General features: G+C 42.7%; 1 protein-coding gene across 9 annotated transcripts in view; it reads left to right on the forward strand.

The window, feature by feature from the left end:
* The window catches only part of itfg2 (integrin alpha FG-GAP repeat containing 2), a 69,957-nt gene that overhangs the window by 17,702 nt on the left and 31,069 nt on the right, over nucleotides 1-21,186 (forward strand). For 6 of the 9 annotated variants that reach the window (XM_081712490.1, XM_081712489.1, XM_081712491.1 and 3 more), the window contains 9 exons: nucleotides 16,108-16,149; nucleotides 16,270-16,438; nucleotides 16,560-16,699; nucleotides 17,012-17,160; nucleotides 17,611-17,705; nucleotides 17,829-17,882; nucleotides 18,390-18,481; nucleotides 19,101-19,218; nucleotides 20,559-20,732. In XM_081712490.1, the coding sequence (XP_081568616.1) occupies nucleotides 16,108-16,149; nucleotides 16,270-16,438; nucleotides 16,560-16,699; nucleotides 17,012-17,160; nucleotides 17,611-17,705; nucleotides 17,829-17,882; nucleotides 18,390-18,481; nucleotides 19,101-19,218; nucleotides 20,559-20,732 (1,033 nt within the window). Of the gene's footprint in view, nucleotides 1-9,015; nucleotides 9,213-14,070; nucleotides 15,656-15,868; nucleotides 15,965-16,107; nucleotides 16,150-16,269; nucleotides 16,439-16,559; nucleotides 16,700-17,011; nucleotides 17,161-17,610; nucleotides 17,706-17,828; nucleotides 17,883-18,389; nucleotides 18,482-19,100; nucleotides 19,219-20,558; nucleotides 20,733-21,186 lie in introns of those variants that run through there. The other 3 variants (XM_027026975.3, XM_081712492.1, XM_081712493.1) reach the window with 3 other exon arrangements.

The following is a 21,186-nucleotide window of genomic DNA, read 5'->3' on the forward strand; positions in this document are numbered from 1 at the left end:
TTACCCACTTCCTCATTATAGTACAATAAGAGTAACAGGGCTTTAGTGTACTGATGAAAAATGTCACTCAGTAAAAACTAAATTACACCAACTCATGGACAAGAAGAATGCATGTTTGTCAATTTTACCCAGCAGAAAGGTGCCATGGTTGAATAATATACTCAGATAAGCAGTCAGTACAAACACTTATCACACTGCTGCAGTTGAGCCCTTGCAACAAAACTTGCATTATCGCAAGTTTTGTTTTTAAATGCCCAAATGAATGAAGTAAGTTAAGTGTAAATAAAGCATATTTAGAATTTTAATGTAAAAAAACCCAAAAAAACTAAAATAATTGATTACACAAAAAGGGGAAATGGCTGATATATGGCTTTTCATTACAAGGGCTCAATTGTGAAATCATATTCTGCACCCAGGAAGTCAGAAGAACTATTGGGAAAGCAACGTAAGTGTTTTAATAAACAAATCAGCAAGGGTTATACAAGATGACATGACAACAGCCAAAGGTACACACAGTTCTCACCACATGAGAACCCTTGCCCTGAGAGGGCATGCACTGCACAAACCCTGGTGTGACCAGCGTAACGTGCTCGGATGGGGCAACTGCTGTTGTGGCTGCATTGATGTGGTTACATAAGAGGGGAAAGTATGTGGAGTTTCTGAATTTACTGACATTTGGTCCAAGGGAGAGAGTGAGAGAGAAATAATTTTATCTAGTGACTTCGAGCTGATGTCTTAAAACACGTCTAGCTTTTCTGTTAGTCCTCATAAAGTTTGTTGAATTTGTAAACACTCTAAAAACAAAATAAAAACAACAGAAAAAAATGTACAACAAGGGGTCTGAATATATATATGTGTGTGTGTGTGTGTGTGTGTGTGTGTGTGTGTGTGTGTGTGTGTGTATACACACACACACACACACACACACAGGCCACAAGACCTGCCCTTTCACGATTCAGGCTTCCCTGTATGGAAATGATGCGACCCCAGAATGCAGCATAAAGTCATGTAAGTAAGTTTTCTGGGGATCAGTTGCAGTATGAAACCACATTACAATGTGAACATAGAGCAATCTGAGACTTTGAACGAGGCATGGTCATCGGTGCTAGACTAGCCGGGGCAAGCATTTCAAAAACCGCCAGCCTTTTGGGGTTTTCTCGTGCGATGATGTCAGAAGTACACCGAGAGAGGTGTGATCGAGAAAAAGCGTACAGAGAAAAGAGAACCCTGCAGACGTAAACAGCTTGATAGTGAAAGGGGGCACAGGAGGATGTCTCGAATCATTCTGACGAACAAGCGGCGCACAGCCAAGCAAACTGCAGCGCAGTACAATGCCGGGGCGTGCACATCTTGTCATTCCTCAGCACAAATGGGCTCTAACAGCAAATAACCTGTTCGGGAGCCATTGTTGTCTTGGGGAAAGAGAAAGGCAAGAGTCTGTTGGGCAAAAATGGGATCAATGAGCAGTGGAAAAACAATTCATGGTCAGATAAGAAGAGATTTCTGTTGCACCATGCTGATGGGAGGGTAGAATTTGGCACAAGCAGCATGAATTGATGGGCCCTTCCTGTGAAGGGTCAACAGTTCAGGCTGGTAGCGGTGGAGTAAAAGTGTGGGGGGAGTGTTTTGTTGGCACGAGCTGGGTCCTTTGATACCCATTGACAGGTATCAGAGATAGGTAGGTGGAACCTGTCAAACTAACATCCACATGAATGCCAGGACCCAAGGTTTCCCAGGGCACCACCCTGCCTCTGCTGTCTTAACTTCTTCCCATAGTGCATCCTGGTGCCATCTCTTCTGCAACTGAGTGATTCACATGCACCTGGCCATCCATGTGATGTAAAAGAAAACCAAATTCATCAGAGCAGGTCACACTCTTCCACTGGTCCGTGGTCCAGTTCCGACGCTCACGTGCCCATTGTAGGCACTTCTGTTGGAGGTCGGGGCTTGGCAAGGGCACTCTGACTGGTCTGTGGATACGCAGTCCCATACGCAGCAAGCTGCGATGCACAGTGTGTTCTGACACCTTCCAGCCAGCATGAGCTTTCTCAGCAATTTCTGCTACAGTAGCTCTTCTGTGGGATTACAGTAGCTCTTCTATGGGATTACAGTAGCTCTTCTGTGGGATTACAGTAGGTCTTCTATGGGATTACAATAGCTCTTCTGTGGGATTACAGTAGGTCTTCTATAGGATTACAGTAACTCTTCTGTGGGATTACAGTAGCTCTTCTGTGGGACCGGGGCCAGAAGGGCTGGACTTTGATTCCAATGCACATCAATGAGCCTTGGGAATCCATGACCTTGTCACTGGTTCACTGGCTGTCCTTTCTTGGACCTTTTTGGTGTGTACTAAACGCCCAACAAGACCTGCCATTTTGGAGATGCTCTGATCATCAGTCCATCACAATTTGGCCCTTGTCAAAGTTGCCGAGATTCTTACGTTTGCCCATTTTTCCTGCACATCATCTTCAAGAACTGGCTGTTCTATTGACATTCCTCCTGAAGTCCAAATATAAATAATATAATTTACAGCATTTACTTGTAGAACATGACAACTGGTCAAAATATATATATAAAAAAAAACATGCAGTATTTTCAGACAACACAGTACTAATGTTTTAAAGATTTGGTGGAATAACCAGACTTTTTAAATTACACTTGGCTTGTCTTTGAGGATTAAAGAGCATTTCTTTACTACAGGAGAATTATAGAACAATTTACATGAAAATAGCTTTAAATTGGTTTGTTTGTTTTACACCATTTTTTTTCTGGCTCTAGTTTTATCTCTGTTTCTAGTGTTATTCATCTGGAATGGCTGAAACCAAGGGTCATATTTAAACTGTCTTTATGCATACCCAGAATCTTTAGAGCTTGAAACCAACCTCTGAAATAAACATAAGGAGACTCATGAACATACCATAAAGGCATGCCTAAAGTAAACCAACATGCAATGAATAGTAAAGGCACTAGTGATTATAATAAGAGTTCCCATTTTGAAAACTTTTGTGCATTTTTAACAGTAAAATATGTATCTGTGGGAACATTCATATTTGTAATTTCAGCGTATCAAATTGTTTCCCTCTGTGGCACCTTTGACGCTGAAAAGAGGAACTTTGGATGTCTGGAATTACCTTCCCAAATCTCGCTGACAGGCAGCATGTTTCTGGAGACCAGGACTCGTGTTACTGGGACATGCAGATAATACTTTCAAAGGCACCCACACACCTCTAAGGCCAGCATCATCTTCTGACTGATATGGCTGTTTACAATAGCTGTGGCTGACCTAATTTGACTAGCTGGTTCAAGCCATGTACACACATATATCCTTATTCTACCCAAATAGCAATTCTAAAGCATACTTAGGCAACAGGCTCACTCGTTTGAAGACAACCTATTCATTTGTATGCAGGTTACATGACCACTAGTTACTTTGCCATATTTTTTTATTTAGTATTTGTACAGACTTAATTTGCAGTAACTTTGTACAGTAATTTGCTGTGTCTATAGTCTGTAGTGTGGTATAAACTGATATTATATCAATAAGTCAAGAGGAAAACTGTATTTCACTTGAATGCTTTAAAATACACACATGTCCATTTGCTCTGCTGCTTGAAGCATGTTTTCTGGGTTAAAACAGAACTCTAATATACTGTTCAGCATGACTTCAGGATGAAACTGTTTGCTGGCACTGATTACATAAGTGATATTATTGTGCATTTGATGGAATACAAACACACAGTGCTGCATGGGTGCTCTTACCTTCTGGAGCTGTTTGTTTTTTTTGCTTTAATATGTTGCACCTAAACACATGAGGGGATCCACTGATCTCTGGGAAAGCTTGAAAGATGCGGCCGTATCCAAAGCTCACATCGCAAGCAGTCACAAGCATCGTGGCCTCAATATCTGAGGAAGTGTGTTGTAGGCAGGCAGTTGAGCAGGCTGTTATGTGGGCAGGCTTATGCTCAGGCAGGTGGCCGGGCAGGCGGTCAGGTGGGTGTGAGGGTGGGTGAACAGGCAGGTGGTCAAGCAGGTGGGCGGGCGGGCAGGCGGGCGGGCGTATTCAGGCGGGTGGGTGGCCATGTGGGCGGGATGGGTAGACGGTCAGGCAGGCGGTCAAGCCGGGTGGGTGTCTGGCTGCATAAGCCAGAGGTACATGGATGAAAATAACTCTGAAATGCTGTTAGCAGGGATGGTTTGTAAACCAAAACAGACAGTATGTGCGTTTGTGAGTGAGCGTATGTGTGTATGAAGCGTTGACTGTACTGGTTGAGATGATAAAACAGATGGCCCATATAAGGTAATTAAATACACACCTGGGCCTGGACTTATATAGAATCTCAGATTTGAAATATTGATGTAGGATCAGTTTTCTTAGCAGATCATAGAACCCACAAGAGCAGCCCACACAGTCTTATCAGGGTTACTGTTGTTAAACGGAATCACAGTCAATAAAAGCTTAGTTTAAAAGCTAGGCTGGAATGCTCAAATGAGATGTTTACCTGACAGTAATGGTGCATGTAGAACTGCCCCCAGGTAGTTTCTGTTGTTTTGCTTTTTAAACTTCGAATAAAATGTTAGATTCGTATTGAAGAAATGTAAGATGTGAATTGACAAAAGAAGTGAAGTCTCTTTTACCAGCTTGTAGACAGTGGCGAACGTTATTCAAAGTATGGTCATATTAACATAAACTTAACGAAAGGCTAAGGAGACTAAATACACCCACCTATTCTCTCTCTCTCTCTCTCTCTCTCTCTCTCTCTCTCTCTCTCTCTCTCTCTCTCTCTCGCTCACACACACGCTCTCTCTCTCTCTCTCTTGCTCTCTCTCGCTCACACACACACACACTCTCTCTCTCGCTCACACACACACTCTCTCTCTCTCGCTCACACACACACACACTCTCTCTCTCTCGCTCACACACACACACACTCTCTCTCTCTCGCTCGCTCACACACTCACTCTCTCTCGCTCACACACACACACTCTCTCTCTCGCTCACACACACACACTCTCTCTCTCTCTCTCTCACACACACACACACACACACACACATAGCAATTAAAGACATTATTAATTTATTTTTCAAATTCCATCTCATTGTCTTAGTAGGTGACATTCCGTTTGGAACGGGTAAACGAGTTTAGAGTAGTTGAGTTAAATAGATCTCGAGTGTTCCAGTCTTCACGGGACATGCTTGACATGCTAATCTAGGTGTGGTCCCAGTGGTGTTCCTGCAGCAAATGCACACACACAGTCTTAACAGAAAGATAAAGCGGCAGGACAAAAATAAGGTTGCTAGAAATATGGTTTCCGTGGAGTGATATCCATCAGACTCCCCGAAGGCAGGAGAGCCAGTTTACTAGCGCTGCTCTGAGATATTTTCTCCCATTACATGTTTGGTACTGTTCCTTAATTCTTCTGTGTGTGTCACCCTATTCAGCACTATTCTATAGTGGCACAAAGGCAGCAAAAAGGAAAACACAGTAAAACTGGAGCAATAGAAAAGTTTGTTTTCCTGCTTTACTCACACACACACACACACACATGCGGCAGTGTGTGTGAGTGTAAATTTGTTTCTACTTGAGATAGGGTGTGTGTGTGTGTGTGTGCGTGTGTGTGTGTGTGTGTGTGTGTGTGTGCGTGTGTGTGTGTGTGTGCGTATGTGTGCGTGTGTGTGTGTGCGTGTGTGTGTGTGTGTGTGCGCGTGCGTGTGTGTGTGTGCGTATGTGTGCGTGTGTGTGTGCGTGTGTGTGTGCGTGCGTGTGTGTGTGCGTGTGTGTGTGTGTGTGCGTGTGCGTGTGTGTGTGTGTCTGTGTACATGTGAGGGAGAGAAAGAGAAAGAGAAAAAGAGAATTTAGAAAGAGGGATAGAAGGCTTTCATAAGAAGCCATGACATTTTTCATTTAGCAGCCTTGGTTCAGCCTCATTACAGAGTACTGAATCAATTTCTCTGCAAGATGGATAGTAGATCATTTGCTTCTTCATGTTCTTATTTCACTTCCCTCATGCACTTATAGATGCGTGTACAAATGCCCACACATGCAGCTGAATTCCTCTTCACATGTATAAATGGTTATTACTCCCCACCGTGATTCCACATTTGTTCCCGATGACTGTCTGATGACCATATGCTCAAGCATTCCAGCATCCAGCATTGCTCACCAGACTTGCTCATTCACTCTGGATATCATCCCTGGATTTCCTTCCTGTCAGTAAGGCTTTCCTCAGTTCTACCACACTTTCTCAGCTGTATCATCCCAAGCAAAGTTCGGGTTTTTTCTTTCTGTCCAAGCAGTGGCCCACACATGCTGTGCAGTGATGGCCCCAAACATGGCCCAGATCAGTTTGCCAGATTAGGCCAGGTGATGGTACAGAATGTCATCCAGCAATTCTTCCAAAAGTTTGCCTGTACGTGGTCCGTAACTCCCAAGTCTCGGCCCTTTCCAATCCCACATACAATAAAGCATGAGGGCCCATGTTTGGCCCCACACTAACCTTAAATACAGGCCATGACTAGAATTAACACCAGAAAAATCAGGAGCAGCCATTAAGAGTTATAGGTGCATACAAACCAGTTCACTGTATTGGTTTGTCAAATAAATATTAAGGCAGTTAAATGTTTAGAATGTACCTTAACATTAGTAGCTAATTAGTAGCTATAAATGGAAAAATAGTGTCATGTAAATAATGCTACAATACTTCTACATGTAAAATACAAACAGTTCTACATGTGTCATGTTATAAAAAAAAACTCCCCCAATCACTCACATTTGAGGCATCAAAATTACATTTGGTAAACTGAAACATTGTTTATAGTCACTAGCTGGCTGAGGAACAGTGTGCCTTTTTGGTTTGTTTTGTCTACAAACATTTAAACTAGACATTATGATCAACTTTATGATACCCCAAATTAAATAAAGTCAGATAGTGAAGCTAGATAGCTAGAATTTTTATGTATGGTTTATTGCAACTTTTTTAATGCTAAAGTTTGTATTAACACACTGCAGCCCTGCAGTACTACTATGCTAGTCAGCTAATGTAAGGTGATTAATGAATTATACAATTGAGTTTTGAAGGCGAAATATTAACTTACCATCTAATGAGCCAGCAAACTTACAAAATCAATGCCACTATATGTTTGTGCACAACCACATGATTTAGAAAGTAGCGAATTATCTAGCTGTTTCTGGATAATAGTTTTCATTGAAGAAGAAATGAAAATAAAAATAAATCTCTTTAGATTGCATGATCAAATTTTTGTTCAGCAGCGTTTACAGTCTGTAATTGCTGACCTAGATCATAGTTTTAGCCATGTTGACTTTTTGTCCATGTGAATCAGACGTAGGCTACACATCAGTGCTTCAGCAGCCGCTTGAATAATCAAACGTTCAGGCCGAACATATCCAATCAGCAAGCGTACATGTTTTTGGTCTGTAAACATGCCATCATTGCTGAGTGTGGTCCACACCCATACCTGGACCACACGGCTCTTGCCAATGTGGGCACTGTGCTGCCACTACGATGCCAGTTTACTTTATCAGTTAGTTTACAGTCTCAGACACTCGGTGTAGCTGGAATGAACTCAGAGGATCCGGGTGTGGCGTAAAGGAAAAGCCCGGACTCAGAACACCTCACAAATGGGTGAAAACTGGTGCACCTTTTGCATATATTTGCCCATCGTTACTAGCCTGCAACATATGGTCTACTGTTAATCACTAAGGCCCTAGCTTAACCTTCGCTCTCTTCCTAGGTAGATCCTTCAGCCATGAGGTGTGGTAGAGAAAGTCCTGCTCGGTTCAGCAGGACTGTGGCGCTGCGTGTGCCCGACCCTAACCTGATACACTGCTACATCACTGTCAGTTAGCCGAGCAGGATGTGTTGACGCCATATTTACCCGTCCGTGGCCTGGTATTAACGCTCCAGTCTTTTCCGCTTTCAAGCAGCCCACTCAGGAGCGTCGCAGCAAGCCTCAGAGTGATGTAGGAGTTTATGAAAACTGGAGCTGTTTGCTGATTTTCTAGCGCTGAGCAAGAATAGCACCGTGTGGTCCTTCATGGGAAAGGATTTGAACTCTATTTCTGTAGTAAGAAAGGTTACAAAATAAGAGTTGAATTTGTCCTTTTTTCACCAGTTCTTGATGGTATAAAGTAAAGAGCTGTTTTATTTGCCTTTGGCTTAATCAATTGAGTGAACTGTAAAAAATTCACCTAATACTTTGAAACCCATGGATCCACTATTTACACAGCAAGTGTTTTGTTTTGTTTTTGTTTTTTAACCCAGTGAGCCGTGTGTTATTATCCAGTGGTAAGTTTGCTTGTGCTTTATTGCATGTTTCCAAGGTTCTTATTCATAAATTGTGTATACATGTGTGTAGAGTATCCGCTGTGAGAATCTAGGTCAAGTGGTAATACATGGTCCAGCTCAGTATAAGAGGCCAGTATCTGAGCTGTTCTCTGTGATTCACGGTGGCATTGCTAGCCCTAGGGCCTGTACCCTGTCTGCTGCCTGACACTAAACCAGAGCAACAGTCAACCCTCCAAACTACCAGGGTTCTGGAAAGAATGCCAAAATCCTCCAAAACCGTGTTACCATGCAAGCAGATTTCCCTGGTGAGTCTGCTCCTGAAACTCAGAGGCTGTTCGCACCATCTGTGTGTTAAATTAATTTGTTCCATCAGGAGCAGGCAGCTTCCTGAATTCATATGTGTGTACACGCAAACACACACACACACACACACACACACACACACACACACACACACACACACACACAGAGAATTAACCAGGTGTGGCTGCAATGACCTGGAAGGACGTGAGACCTCACTGACTGCTCTTCAAAAATCAACATGGACAAAGGTTAATGGATAGCTAAAAGTTAATACATTGCTGCTCAGCCAGAAACTGCAACGCTAGGGTGGCTTCACCAAAAGTTTGTTTGCCAAACTTGCTGCTTAGGTAGAAAAGCATGCAGAGGGTGAATGGTCTGGGTGGATGCCGTGCTCTCTTTTCCTGTGGAGGAGAAGGATACTTGTTGCTTCAGACCCATGAGCATGCAGTTAGTCGTTACCCTAAAGAGTCCTTTTCTATCTTACTGCATAATTACAGATGTTATGTCGGCCTGTAATTGAAGCTTCCACGGCGCTGGTGGTGAGACAAATATCATTACCATATTGTAGGGACCTTTCAACACACGTATGCTTCAACAATCTCCAGGTAATGCCATATAACGGCGCACACGTGCACTACTTTTTGGGCTATCGTTTATTTCTTTATCGTTTGTTTATTGCTGTGCGCCCGCGGATCAGAAGGAGGATTACGATGTGAGACAATGCCCAGAAAATCTACTTTAATCCATTCAAAGAACTGGATTATTGTGTCTGGCACCAGAAATTCCACAGATCTTATGTTAGCCATGGGTGGTCTATGTCCAGAACACGTCATCTCTGTGTTTAACATGTAGTAGGTGTATAGTTTAAAAACAACATTTAAAAATTGATCCACAAACCCACCCACAAATACAGGTAAAAATGGCTGGTACAGTCTCTCTGGAAAACCATTTACAGTTTGGGGAAATGTTGGTGCTTTTTCTAATGTTACACTGTAACCAAGGCTGTACCATGTTAATCATCAACTTGTATGATTAGACATGTCAACATAAAAGCACAGGGGCTTGTGAATATCTAACTGACAGAAATAGCTGCTCTGGTTGTACAATCTGCATCATCAGCGCCTCAACCTAAAAGCCTACATGTACTGGGGCTGTAATACACACTTTATTACCACTGATATGAATCAAAGCAAACAGAAGCGCACAGAATTCAGGGACGAAAAAGGTCTGAATGTCTGCCAGCTATATGAACAGGTCTCTTTTTTTAAATAGGGGAAACGGAAAGCGAAGAGCCAGTCTGTGCTACTTTATTCTCTATTTTATTTTTGTGCAGCAAAGCATTTTATCTGGTTGTGTGAAGAAAGTGGCGATCAAGAAAAGGCTGGTCTGAATGGTGTGTGTGAGTTTGGGCGGGTGGGGGGGGGGGGGGGTATATGCATGTAATGAACAGCCTCTCTGTGTATGGTGAACTGCATAATGCATTTGCACACAGCGTCCTCACAATGTTCTGTCCAATGGGTTTACTGCTAATTACAGGGTATCACACACATGCACGCACACACCCACACACTCACACTCACACACACACACACACACACACTCACACTCACACACACACACACACTCACACACACACACACACACACACTCACACACACACACTCACACACACACACTCACACACACACACTCACACACACACTCACTCACACTCACACACACACACACACACACACACACAGAAATCTGTTTAAGTTGTTATTATATGTTTTATTCTTTCTACAATTTAAAATCTAAAGCGAAAGCGAGAGGGGAGGAGGTTTTGCAGTTCTTCCTGTTTTGTGTTTTTTTACAATGCTCAATATGTTTTTAAGAAAAAATAAGTTATTCACTGACAGAAAATGTACAATCTAGAAGCTTTTTGTTTGTTTTTCTTCTTAAAAGCTTAGCTGAAATATCAGCACAACTTCACAGCTCTCTTCGTCCCATTTATTTATTCACTATAGTTTTCTTTCTTTCTTTTTTTTTTTTTTTTAAATACCTCAATCAGGAATGTATGATTGGTTAAAAGCCTCCCAGTGTCAGCCAATGAGAGGCCAGTTGTCAGGCAGCGTGCACTTTCTTTGGAGACTCCTTTTACCACAGACTCTCACACGCACTCACTCACACACACAAACACATCTGTGTCAATGAGGACTGTCAGAATATAATAGCACATCTCGCCAACCTGCCCCCCTCCAGAGACTCACCAGCTCTGGTTTAGCCAGTTCTCGTGACAACCTGTTAGACTGCCCTGCAGCCTGACCAGTCCTGCTTCTCCCATCAGCACTGTTTATATGGAGCCGAAGACCCATTTATCTGTATGTTAAACATAGTTTAGTCAAAATGAGTGTTATGTAAAGTAAAATCTTTTCAGTATAAATAATTAAGTTAGAAAATACCACAAAGGCAAGATATACAGTCTTTTTATACTTTGATCTTAGCCCATAAGATCTGAATTAATGACTGGTTCCGGATCTGTAAGTATACTAAGTACACATATTTCTCTTTTAACTCTCCAGATCAAGATCTGAGTCGTGTGTATCTGTTAGACTGAGTGATTTTGAGACAAGGGATGGACTCATGCATCATGCAACATATGGTGCTCTCCTGTGCTCAGGCGAATCATTGAGACACACACACACACACACACACACACACACACACACACACACACACACACACACACACACACACACACACAGACGCATGTAGAAACACACCTCTGAATATTCATCTAACACAGTACTATATTACCAAAACGGGCGCAAATCTTGAAGTTTGTTCAATTTTCAAAAACCGTCCCTACTGCAAGAAAAAAACTGTTAATCCCTGATGCCAGCATCTAACCTTGATATTTTTTTCTGTCTTGCTGCTAAAATGGTGGAGAAAAAAAAAAAGTGAAGAATGCGTTTTTGATGAATACCCGAGATTCACTTTGAATGAACACTGAAGGCTTGTTTTGTGCTCGGTTTCCTCCCCATTCTCCCTCTCATGTTCCCTCTCTCCTCTAAGCATATGCCCTGCTGTTGTGGTCGCCAATATCCAGCTTATGTGTGCTAATCAATGCAGTGTCTCTGTAGTTTGCGTGCGTGTGTGTGTGTGTGTGTGTGTGTGTGTGTGTGTGTGTGTGTGTGTGTGCGCGCGCGCTTCTAGATAATCCCACAGTCACTACATTAGATGGATCAGTACTTCCCTGCCTCGCTTTTAACACGAGAAGGATGGCCTACATTTGAGAAAGACAGAGGGAGCCAAAGAAATCTTTGTGTGACCACTGGTCATGAATATGCCTTGCTTACTTACAGATATCAATGATACATGGCTAAGGTCCCAGCAGATGGAGCCTAATCGCCATGTGCCCTCATATTTTCACTCTTCTGTTTTTCTGTCCTCTGTGACTGTGTCCTTTCTGAGCTGCCATAGGGTTGATTGACCTTAGTTCCTTTCAACCAAAGGGATGTGTGACTGAACAGACCCTGATTTCAAAGTTGCCTCTTTTAGAGAACTCTGTCCCTTTCAGTTAAGACACAGTGTGTGGACAGCATCCTTGTCATTCCTCAACTTAACCTGGAGTGGGTTGTAATTCTTTGAATGTGGCCTTACTCTGCACATCTTGGTTTTAATCCATCAGTAAAGAGTAGCAGTGATAGATTATGGTGAGATGCACAGGAGGAACCTGTTAGGGCAGGAGGAATAAATTTAGAAAATATTTTGATGTTAAATATTGTTTTTCTGAGTCTTGTCTGTGACAGTAAGACCAGTGTTGGAACAGTGGCGAACACCACATGTGCGTCTAACTAAAACAGACGCTAGGTGCCTGTCAAGGTGGTTTCAATCTAACAGCATTATGTGGTATCCTTTGCCAAAAGGGAGTGTATGGGAAGGTGTTAAACTACCTGCAGTAAACTCTGGATAGAAACCTGGCTTACTGGTCCTCCCCACCCTCAAAGGAGAGACAGCAGAGAACAGCTGAAGCAGTACCACCGAGGCTCACAGGGACGGGTTCTTCGGTAAGTGGAGAGCTTTTCAACCTCCTCTCTCCTTTAATACTCAGAGAGCGGGGTTCTGTCACAGCTGACCAGAGACTTCAGACTTTTACTGACGTCCTGAGGGCTGCAGCAGAAGCAGAGGCAGGCATTACTAGAATTAAATATTACCCCGGTGTCTCTATCAGAGACAGCTCGAAGGCTGAGTCACATTAGGGCCGAGTTTCATTGTGCTGCTGCACACTGACACAATAGGGATGGGGGCACGGGGAGATGGACAGCTTCTTGTTAAGGCAATGATAAGCGAGGCGTGGGATTCTGTTGCCTGATGGTGCCTTTGCGTGAGTGTGCGTGTAAACACGCACACACACACACACACACACACACACACACACATACACAGACACGCTAACACGCTGCGATGGCTCTGTTGCATGGCTGGGATGCTTCATCAATAAATCGATCACTGTCTGCAACCTCTGACCTCTTATACCCTGACCCTCCCCCACCAACAGGCAGAGGGAGGCGGAGCAGATGGGCCTACAGCCTGGGGGAGGAGCTCCAGTTCTCACACCCTCTCATTTTCATAAGTCCCTACAGCAGAACATTTTGGTGGGACTTCCGAGGAACGCTAATGACAAACAATCACAAAATTAATCATTTATCACAAAAAGCAGAATCTCAGCCAGTTTTTCAACCATTACCTGTGCATTTAGCTTGGGTTGATATTAATGGCACTTGCCCAACACTTATCCAGAGAGACTCCCTGGGAGCTGAATCCTGCACAGATGCATTTGCATGAGAGTCATGTAAGATAATGATTACTTGCTACCTAATTCCAAAACTGATGCTCATTCCACACAGCAGACATTTATTAGACCTGACATGCTTTTTGTTTATTTAATTATTAAGCCCCTCTAAAACTTATTGTCTCATTTTCAGAGCCTTGCAATGTCAGATAAAATTATAAAGAAATATTATACTCATAAATCAGGACATACACTAAAGAAATATGTGAAAATAATAATTATATATGTTTAAATAAAGGTCAGGTAAAATAAATGCCAATTAAATCCCAATTAAATCATGTAAATTAAACAAATGTCATTTAAGGTTCACATCCACTCCTGCCTTTAAAATAACTTAAAATGGCCAACTGATATCAAACAAGAGTTTCAGTGTCTAAGGACTTTAAAGGGTTAACATTTCAAAAGAGACCAATATTTATTTTCCTATATATATATATATATATATATATATATATATATATATATATATATATATATATATATATATATATATATATATATATACACACACATACACACACACACACACACACACACACACACACGTTTGCGGAGATGATGAATTAGTGACATAAGCAATCCCCCACAAATCCCCACGTGGCAGCTGACTGATTTTGTGGTACAGTTCAAAAGAGATCCTGGGACTATACCTACAATCACCTGCTTATGGGCCTCAGCTCATGATGACGCACATGTCCAGCAGCAGATATGATGTTTCCGTTTGGTAAATGTCCCGTCTGAGACATTCGTGTATCTGCAAATGGACATCTGCCAAGGCGATAATTATGACATTCAAGAAGCGAGAACTGAGGAGGGAGTCCAGAAAACAATACAAACAGCAGTACGGTGATACACACCCGACTTCCACATAAACTTCCCTAAATCCTTTAGCTCGGGTCCCCAGTGCTCATCGCCGTACTGTATTTCACTGCTCTGAACATGTAAATGATTCACAGAAATCCGAATATTTTCAAAAGTTCTACAGCAACTTCCATGCACTGTCCTTGTTATATACACACACGCGCATACGCACAGACATGCAAGCACACATCCTAGCTGTACACAGTATATGGCCACTTTGCCATGTGGGATGAGATTCTATGCATTTCTAGTAATACTTTTATATAATGTTATATTTTTCTCCACCGAGCTGCTGGTCACATCACCAGTCTCTATTCACTTCTTGTGTAGGTGTGCCATTACCTCACGTGTGTACCCAAGCTTTTAAAGTACATGCAATTTCTGTAACTACTCATGTAATGTAGTATGTATATTCTTTTTACCTGTGCAAATGGCTCATTCCCAGCAAGCACTTTTCCCAAATCACGAAAAGTGTGGATGAAAAAAAAATAAAAAATTGGAATACATTTTAACTATTCATTAATTGTGACGAATAGCCCAGTGGGGATATCTTACTTTGCCAAATGTTAATGCAGTATAGTGCTCAGACTGCTTACATGAATTCTATTTAAATTGTCATATATTGCCACCTGGAGGTGCTTTGTGAATAGGCTGCAGCAAATATATCGGCTGGAATCCTTTCAGTTCCGTAAATATCAATATACCTGCATAAATATCGAAGTACCTGCATAAGATGAAATCAGTGATTTCCGCATGTGCAGTGTACGCATGTCGTCTGCGTTTATATTTAATTACTCCATGAAAGCTCTTATGTTATGTTAATGTAGCACACAGATTTTCTAACTTTATTTATTGAATGCTTTTTTTAGGTGAAATTGATATTTTTTACTGCTGTTTTTTACTGATTTGTTTGGTAATTGTAAGATTTATTGCCTAATCATACACGGGCTTTATTTTGAAAAATAAAAGGTCTCCGATAAAGTGCCATCGTAGCTGCGCTCACACTACTTCTAATACCTTATCGGTTTGTTGTTTATATTCCGCGAATTGCTGCAACGGTAGTGTAGCGATATACACGTTGCCAAACGCTAACTTAGATGTCTGTGAAAAGATCCAGTGTTATGTTTGTATAAAAGCTTAAATTGATCCGGGAACATACCATATGGATGTCATTTAACCGGCGAGCTATGTATCAGTATCCACTAGCTTTAAGAGCCATTTACTAGCTAGCTAGCTAGACAGTGAGAGTACGGCAGAATGCGTTCTCTGAGTTTTGTCCAGCGTGTTTGTCTAGACTTCGCAGGGACGCTGTTTCCACATGCCATTTGCCTTGGAGACGCCGATAACGACTCGGTAAATGAATCTAGTTGTAATGGGTGTGCATGTGATGCAGAGGCATGTTCTGCGCCTTTGTTGTCTGTTTTTAAACTAAAATCTTAAGAAACCTTAATATATCAACACCGATGCAGAGCGCAGAGGTCTTAGTTGCATTTGATATTACAGAGATGACAAATGACAATATCTATTTGATGATGTGCACACAAAACGCTTTAATCTTTTCTGTAGTTGAATGAACTTGTGGTTGGTGACACTAGTGGAAAGCTATACATCTATAAGAATGATGAGTCTAAACCCTGGATCACTAGAACATGTGTGGGAATGGTATGTATTCCTGGGGATAGTGCAAAAGTATATGTTTACTTCTCTACAGCTAGTCAGTGTTAATGTTCAAGTATCCTTGTAAGTATGTGACTTTCAGATTACATAACGCTTAATACATTTTCACAACTGGGTTCTGTTACTAGTTGACTTGTGTGGGAGTAGGAGACATCTGCAACAAAGGCAAGGTAAATCCTCTTTTTTCACCCAGGAATTAAATAGTAAAAGTTATTTTAATAAATTCCCCATCATATTTCATTTCTCCGAGACCGACTACCTGTTGTTGACCGGCGGTTTGTCTGCGGTAGAACCTTGTGGTTGCGGTAGGAGCAGAAGGTTGGCTCCACCTGTTTGACATCGCTGCCGCCAAAGCTGAGTCCTCCAGCCAGTTGGAGGCGACGTTCTGGGATGAGCAGAGGCCTTGCTTTACCCAGCACATCCCTGCCAACACCAAAGTCATGCTTATCAGTGATATTGGTGAGTAGAGCTGCACGACTCTGAGAAGTCAGGTGAGTCACTACAAACAAGCTGAAGGACAATCCAGATCGATGTGTGGTTGTGTGCGTGTACGCGTGTGTGTACGTCGCTGTGCTGATAGATGGGGATGGTCGCAGTGAGCTCGTCGTGGGCTACACTGACCGTGTGGTGCGAGCGTTCCGTTGGGAAGAGCCACCTGATACCACTGACCTGAGTGGAGGTCAGCTGGTCCTGTTGAAGAAATGGCTCCTGGAGGGACAGGTACTAAACCATAGACTTCAACTCAGTTCCCTACTACTGAAACTGATGACATGTATTTTCAACTGCAGAAGAAATGATTACCATATAGTTTCTTAATGGTTAACAAGAATAGTTCTTTATGGAAAAATCTACAAAAATGTAATGCTAATTATTCCTTTTATATGTAAGTAAAATATATGCGTAAACTCGAGGGAATGTTGCGGTTCTCCAAATGCTTAGTTCAGTAGTATGAGCCGAGGTCAGTAGTGAAACTGTGCTGAAATCTGCTTCTGACTTTTTTTTTTCTTTTTTTTTTTTCCCCTTTCTGTCAAGGTGGACAGTTTATCAGTGAACCCAGGGCCAGACGGCCTGCCTGAGCTCATGGTCTCGCAGCCTGGCTGTGGCTACGCCATCCTGCTGTGTTCTTGGACACAAGAGGGCACTGCAGGCCATGGGGAGGACAGCTCAGCTGCATCCGCCGGGTGAGTTGCACCGAATGTCGTTTCGGGCAGCCTGCCCTTGTGGTGCCGGCCCGTCCGTGAGTCGGCGTTCCTGGCCGACTTGCCTGAAAGGTCAAGGCAACGCTACCTCATTCCTGTACTTATGCGTGACCTGATGAGTAAACCAATGCAGCGTGAGAGCAGGGCGCGGAGAGGAGCCGCGTCACCTCTCGACTGACGCTGAGTCATTCAGGAATCCGAAGCTCGTTCTGTTGATTAGGACAAGGTAACTGCCTCGTTATGGAGTTCAGAAATCCATGGCGTGTCGGACCAGTGTTGGTAGATTTTGTTCAGGTATCGCAGAATTGTGCTGTGTAGACGGTGTGTTATTAGATGCCATTTATGACAAGTTGCTGGAATGTGTGTGTGCGTGCGTGCGTGTGCGTGCGTGCGTGTGTGTATGTGTGTACGTACGTGCTGTTGCCACCTCAGAGAAGGGCCCTCCCGGGATGTCGTTCTTCATCTCACCACTGGGCGCATACACAACAAGAACGTGTCCACCCATCTGATAGGCAGCATCAGCAGAGGTTGTACACACATCCTTTCACATCGTTTATACATAATGAACGGAGTTTGCAAAAAAAAAAAAAAAAAAGCTGTTGAATGTGTAAGGGGTTTTGTGAACTGAAGTGTGCCATTTGGTTCCTTAGGGTCGAAGGCCGATGATACTAAAGGGGGCTTATTCGCTCTCTGCACTTTAGATGGTGAGTGGCATTAGCTGGAACACTCGTCCGGTGGGCACCCGGCAAACCACCTTATTACACGCAGCGTTAATCTGTTGATCTGATTTTACGCATGTACACAGACATTAAAACGTTTCTATTTTTTTGTTTGAAAATTTAAAAAACCCTGTTATACGCATCATATCTAATAAATAACTGAATGGACTCAACTGTTTGTTTATTGCCCTTAATGGGTAGAACACTGAAAACATGATATATTCAAATACGTTTAATAAGAAAGTCGTTAACACTATCTGTGCCTAACAAATGAGCTTAAAGCACATCCTACTACAGTCTGTTCCGGAAACGAAATGTGTGTGACCTGATTGGGCCATGCGATCACAGGATAACACACATGTCTCATAGTGTATGTGCTTCTTAACAATGGCATAAAAATACAAAATGTTGAGATGTGGGTTTTTCTCACTGAGGCGATTTTGTTTGTTTGTTTGTTTTTGTTTGTATATTGCCCACTGAATGTTGTTGTAGGTACCTTGAAGTTAATGGACAGCTCTGAACAGCTCCTGTGGTCCATGCAGGTGGACCACCAGCTCTTTGCCCTGCAGAAACTGGATGTCACTGTAAGTACGTTGGCGCGGGACCTTTCACTGTAAGTAGGCTGGCGTGGGATTTTTCACTGTAAGTAGGCTGGCGCGGGACCTTTTTAAAAGACCCAATTTGTCATTTTGTTTGTGCTAACGGTGGATGTCCGTGTTAGTGACCGCATGGTATCAAATGTCATTGGCTCTTGCTTTGCAGTGTTTAATAGACCAAGCAGGCTTAATAGACTGCAGCGCTCAGATCTGCAGTGCACATATGTTTCAGATCGAACAGGAAAAGCAAATAAAATCGGGGAGAATGTAAGTTGTCAGCACCAGCAAAATGGTCTTGACAAGCTAAACAGATTTTTACAAAAGGTATACTTTTTCATTTTTTCAACTGAAAAGGCAAAAACTGAAAGGGTTTGCATTTGGTTCAGTTAAGTAATCCTTTGATATGTATTGCAGCCCCATGTGGCTCACTTGTCTGCTACATACTGCACTATCCCTTTATTCTGCACATAGTATTACACCTGGATATACCACATGCTTACAGCATAGTGTCATTACTGCCATCTACTGAGATTTGAGTTAAAATAGTGTGTCATAAGGGGCTAAACCAAGTGTGTGTGTGTGTGTGTGTGTGTGTGTGTGTGTGTAGGGTGATGGAAGAGAGGAGGTTGTGGCCTGTGCTTGGGATGGTCAGACCTACATCATCGACCATAACCGCATGGTGGTTCGCTTTCAGTTCGATGAGAATGTGAATGCCTTCTGTGCTGGTAAGGTTTGGTCTGACTTTAAGCTTTCTAAGACACTGGGCCTTTTCAAGTGTTCAGTGCCAGCTTACTGTACACTCAGGGAAAATCGGTACTGTGGTCGTTGAGATCCTGTGGGTCACCACTAGATGTCAGTATAGGAATTAAAAGCGTTTCTTTGTACCTTCTGCCTCGTATTTATTTTCTCTCCTTCTCGCCCCCCTTGTCTCATCTAATCCATCAAGTGTTTTGTTACACAAGGATGAATGCACCTCACAGAGAGATGAAATAATTGTTCTATTATGGTTTAAATAAATGTCTTTGTTTACAGAGGAACCAAGAATATAAACAGGAATTGGGCCTTAGATATGAAATCAGCACACATATATGGCTGGCTCCTCTCAGTATGTGGCTTTAATGCTCAGTGATGTTGATTCTAAGCCCATGAAGCTGGTAGTTTCTAGTCATGCTGTCTCATTGCGCTCATCAAAGTCCAGTCTCACTCTGCGTAGCTCACAAATGTAGAACTCCACTAGAGAGCCTGACCTCAGATAAACATGGTCACTCCAAATGGGGAGGTTTCATGAATAGGTCATGTAGGCCTTTGCTTAGCATTAGTTGCGTGTGATGTGAATGCAGAATCAAATGTATGGGCCGTTGTAGTGCTACCTTCGTAGATCAGGGTTTTAATGAACCACGGCCTTCACATGACGAAAACCAGGGTTTCAGTGAGTAGTTTCTTACACCATCAAAAAGCACTTGGAAACTGGAGGAACCTTTCACAGGAAGACGCCTGGCAAAGCACAGCAGAATCAGAAGACGCGTTTCTGAGAGTCAACAGCTTGCTTAATAGGCGGATCAGAGAATAACGGCTTCAAGCCCGGCTCAACACTCGTTAAAGTGAGAGAGTCTCAGTTTCAGCTGAGAGAGCAAAAAAAGTCGGACATACAGTGCAGCACTGCCAGTGGAGTAGCGAAAAATGTGGCTTCTGAACCAATTGAATCAAAGTTTGAAACGCTGTAGAGCAAGTGAAAGGATTTTTCTTCTACCACAGACTCAACGATTACATTTTTCAGTGAAAAATAAAATTAAATCAGCAAACGTCTTAAATGTTGTGAAACCAAATGATCCCTTTTTTTTTCCTTTTTTATCTCAAATTGTTTATTTGGATTTTTCTCATAATTAATAAACTCTGATGGCCATATGTAGCAATATAATCACGATATAGTTTTGGGAGATTTGATCTGTGACAGACTGTATCTGTCCCAGGTATTTATGTCTAATAAGTGGTATATGTTAAGAGCAGATCTCAGATATCCTCTTAGAGAGCTTCCATCCTCTTGATGAGCCATGTTGCGTTGCAGGGCAGTACGCGTGTAAGGGGGGGAGGAACAACACCTGCCTGGTCTACCTCAGCTTCAACCACAAGATCTACATCTACTGGCAGGTGGAGCTGGAGCGGATGGAGCCCAGCAGCCTGCAGAAGGTCCTGGAGGAGAGTGCAGAGTACACAGCTCTGCTCTGCAAGCTGAAAATCGGTGAGTAAACGTGTGTCTGTGTGTGGGAGTGGACCAGCACAGGTGATGTGAGTAAATGAGTAACCTTCTGTTGAACTGTAAACCACACTACTAACCGACTCTGACTGCGCTGTTACATAAGGACAGACTCGAGGATGTAGACGCCTTGTGTTCTTGGGGCAGTGATGTGCTCCTCATGGGAAAAATTTAGCTTGGAGTTTGCATAGCAATTATAGTGCTTAGTGTGAAAAGAATGACCACAGAATCAGACTCATGAATAAACATCTCTGCATATTTAAGGTTAACAACAACGTTTTAATGGATTCCATTACCAACAGTTCTGTTGTTTGTAGTCCCAAGCAAAGTGTGTGTGTTTGTCACACGTATTCAGTTTTGCATGCTGACATATTGCAAAACCCCTCACCTCAGATTGAGCCAGATGGTCTTCACCTGTGAAGGTGCAGCGTGTGAGCTG

The sequence above is a fragment of the Electrophorus electricus genome, chromosome 4 (genome assembly GCF_041902795.1).
Source record: "Electrophorus electricus isolate QZ-2024a chromosome 4, ASM4190279v1, whole genome shotgun sequence".
In the NCBI taxonomy this organism is placed as follows: Eukaryota; Metazoa; Chordata; class Actinopteri; order Gymnotiformes; family Gymnotidae; genus Electrophorus; species Electrophorus electricus.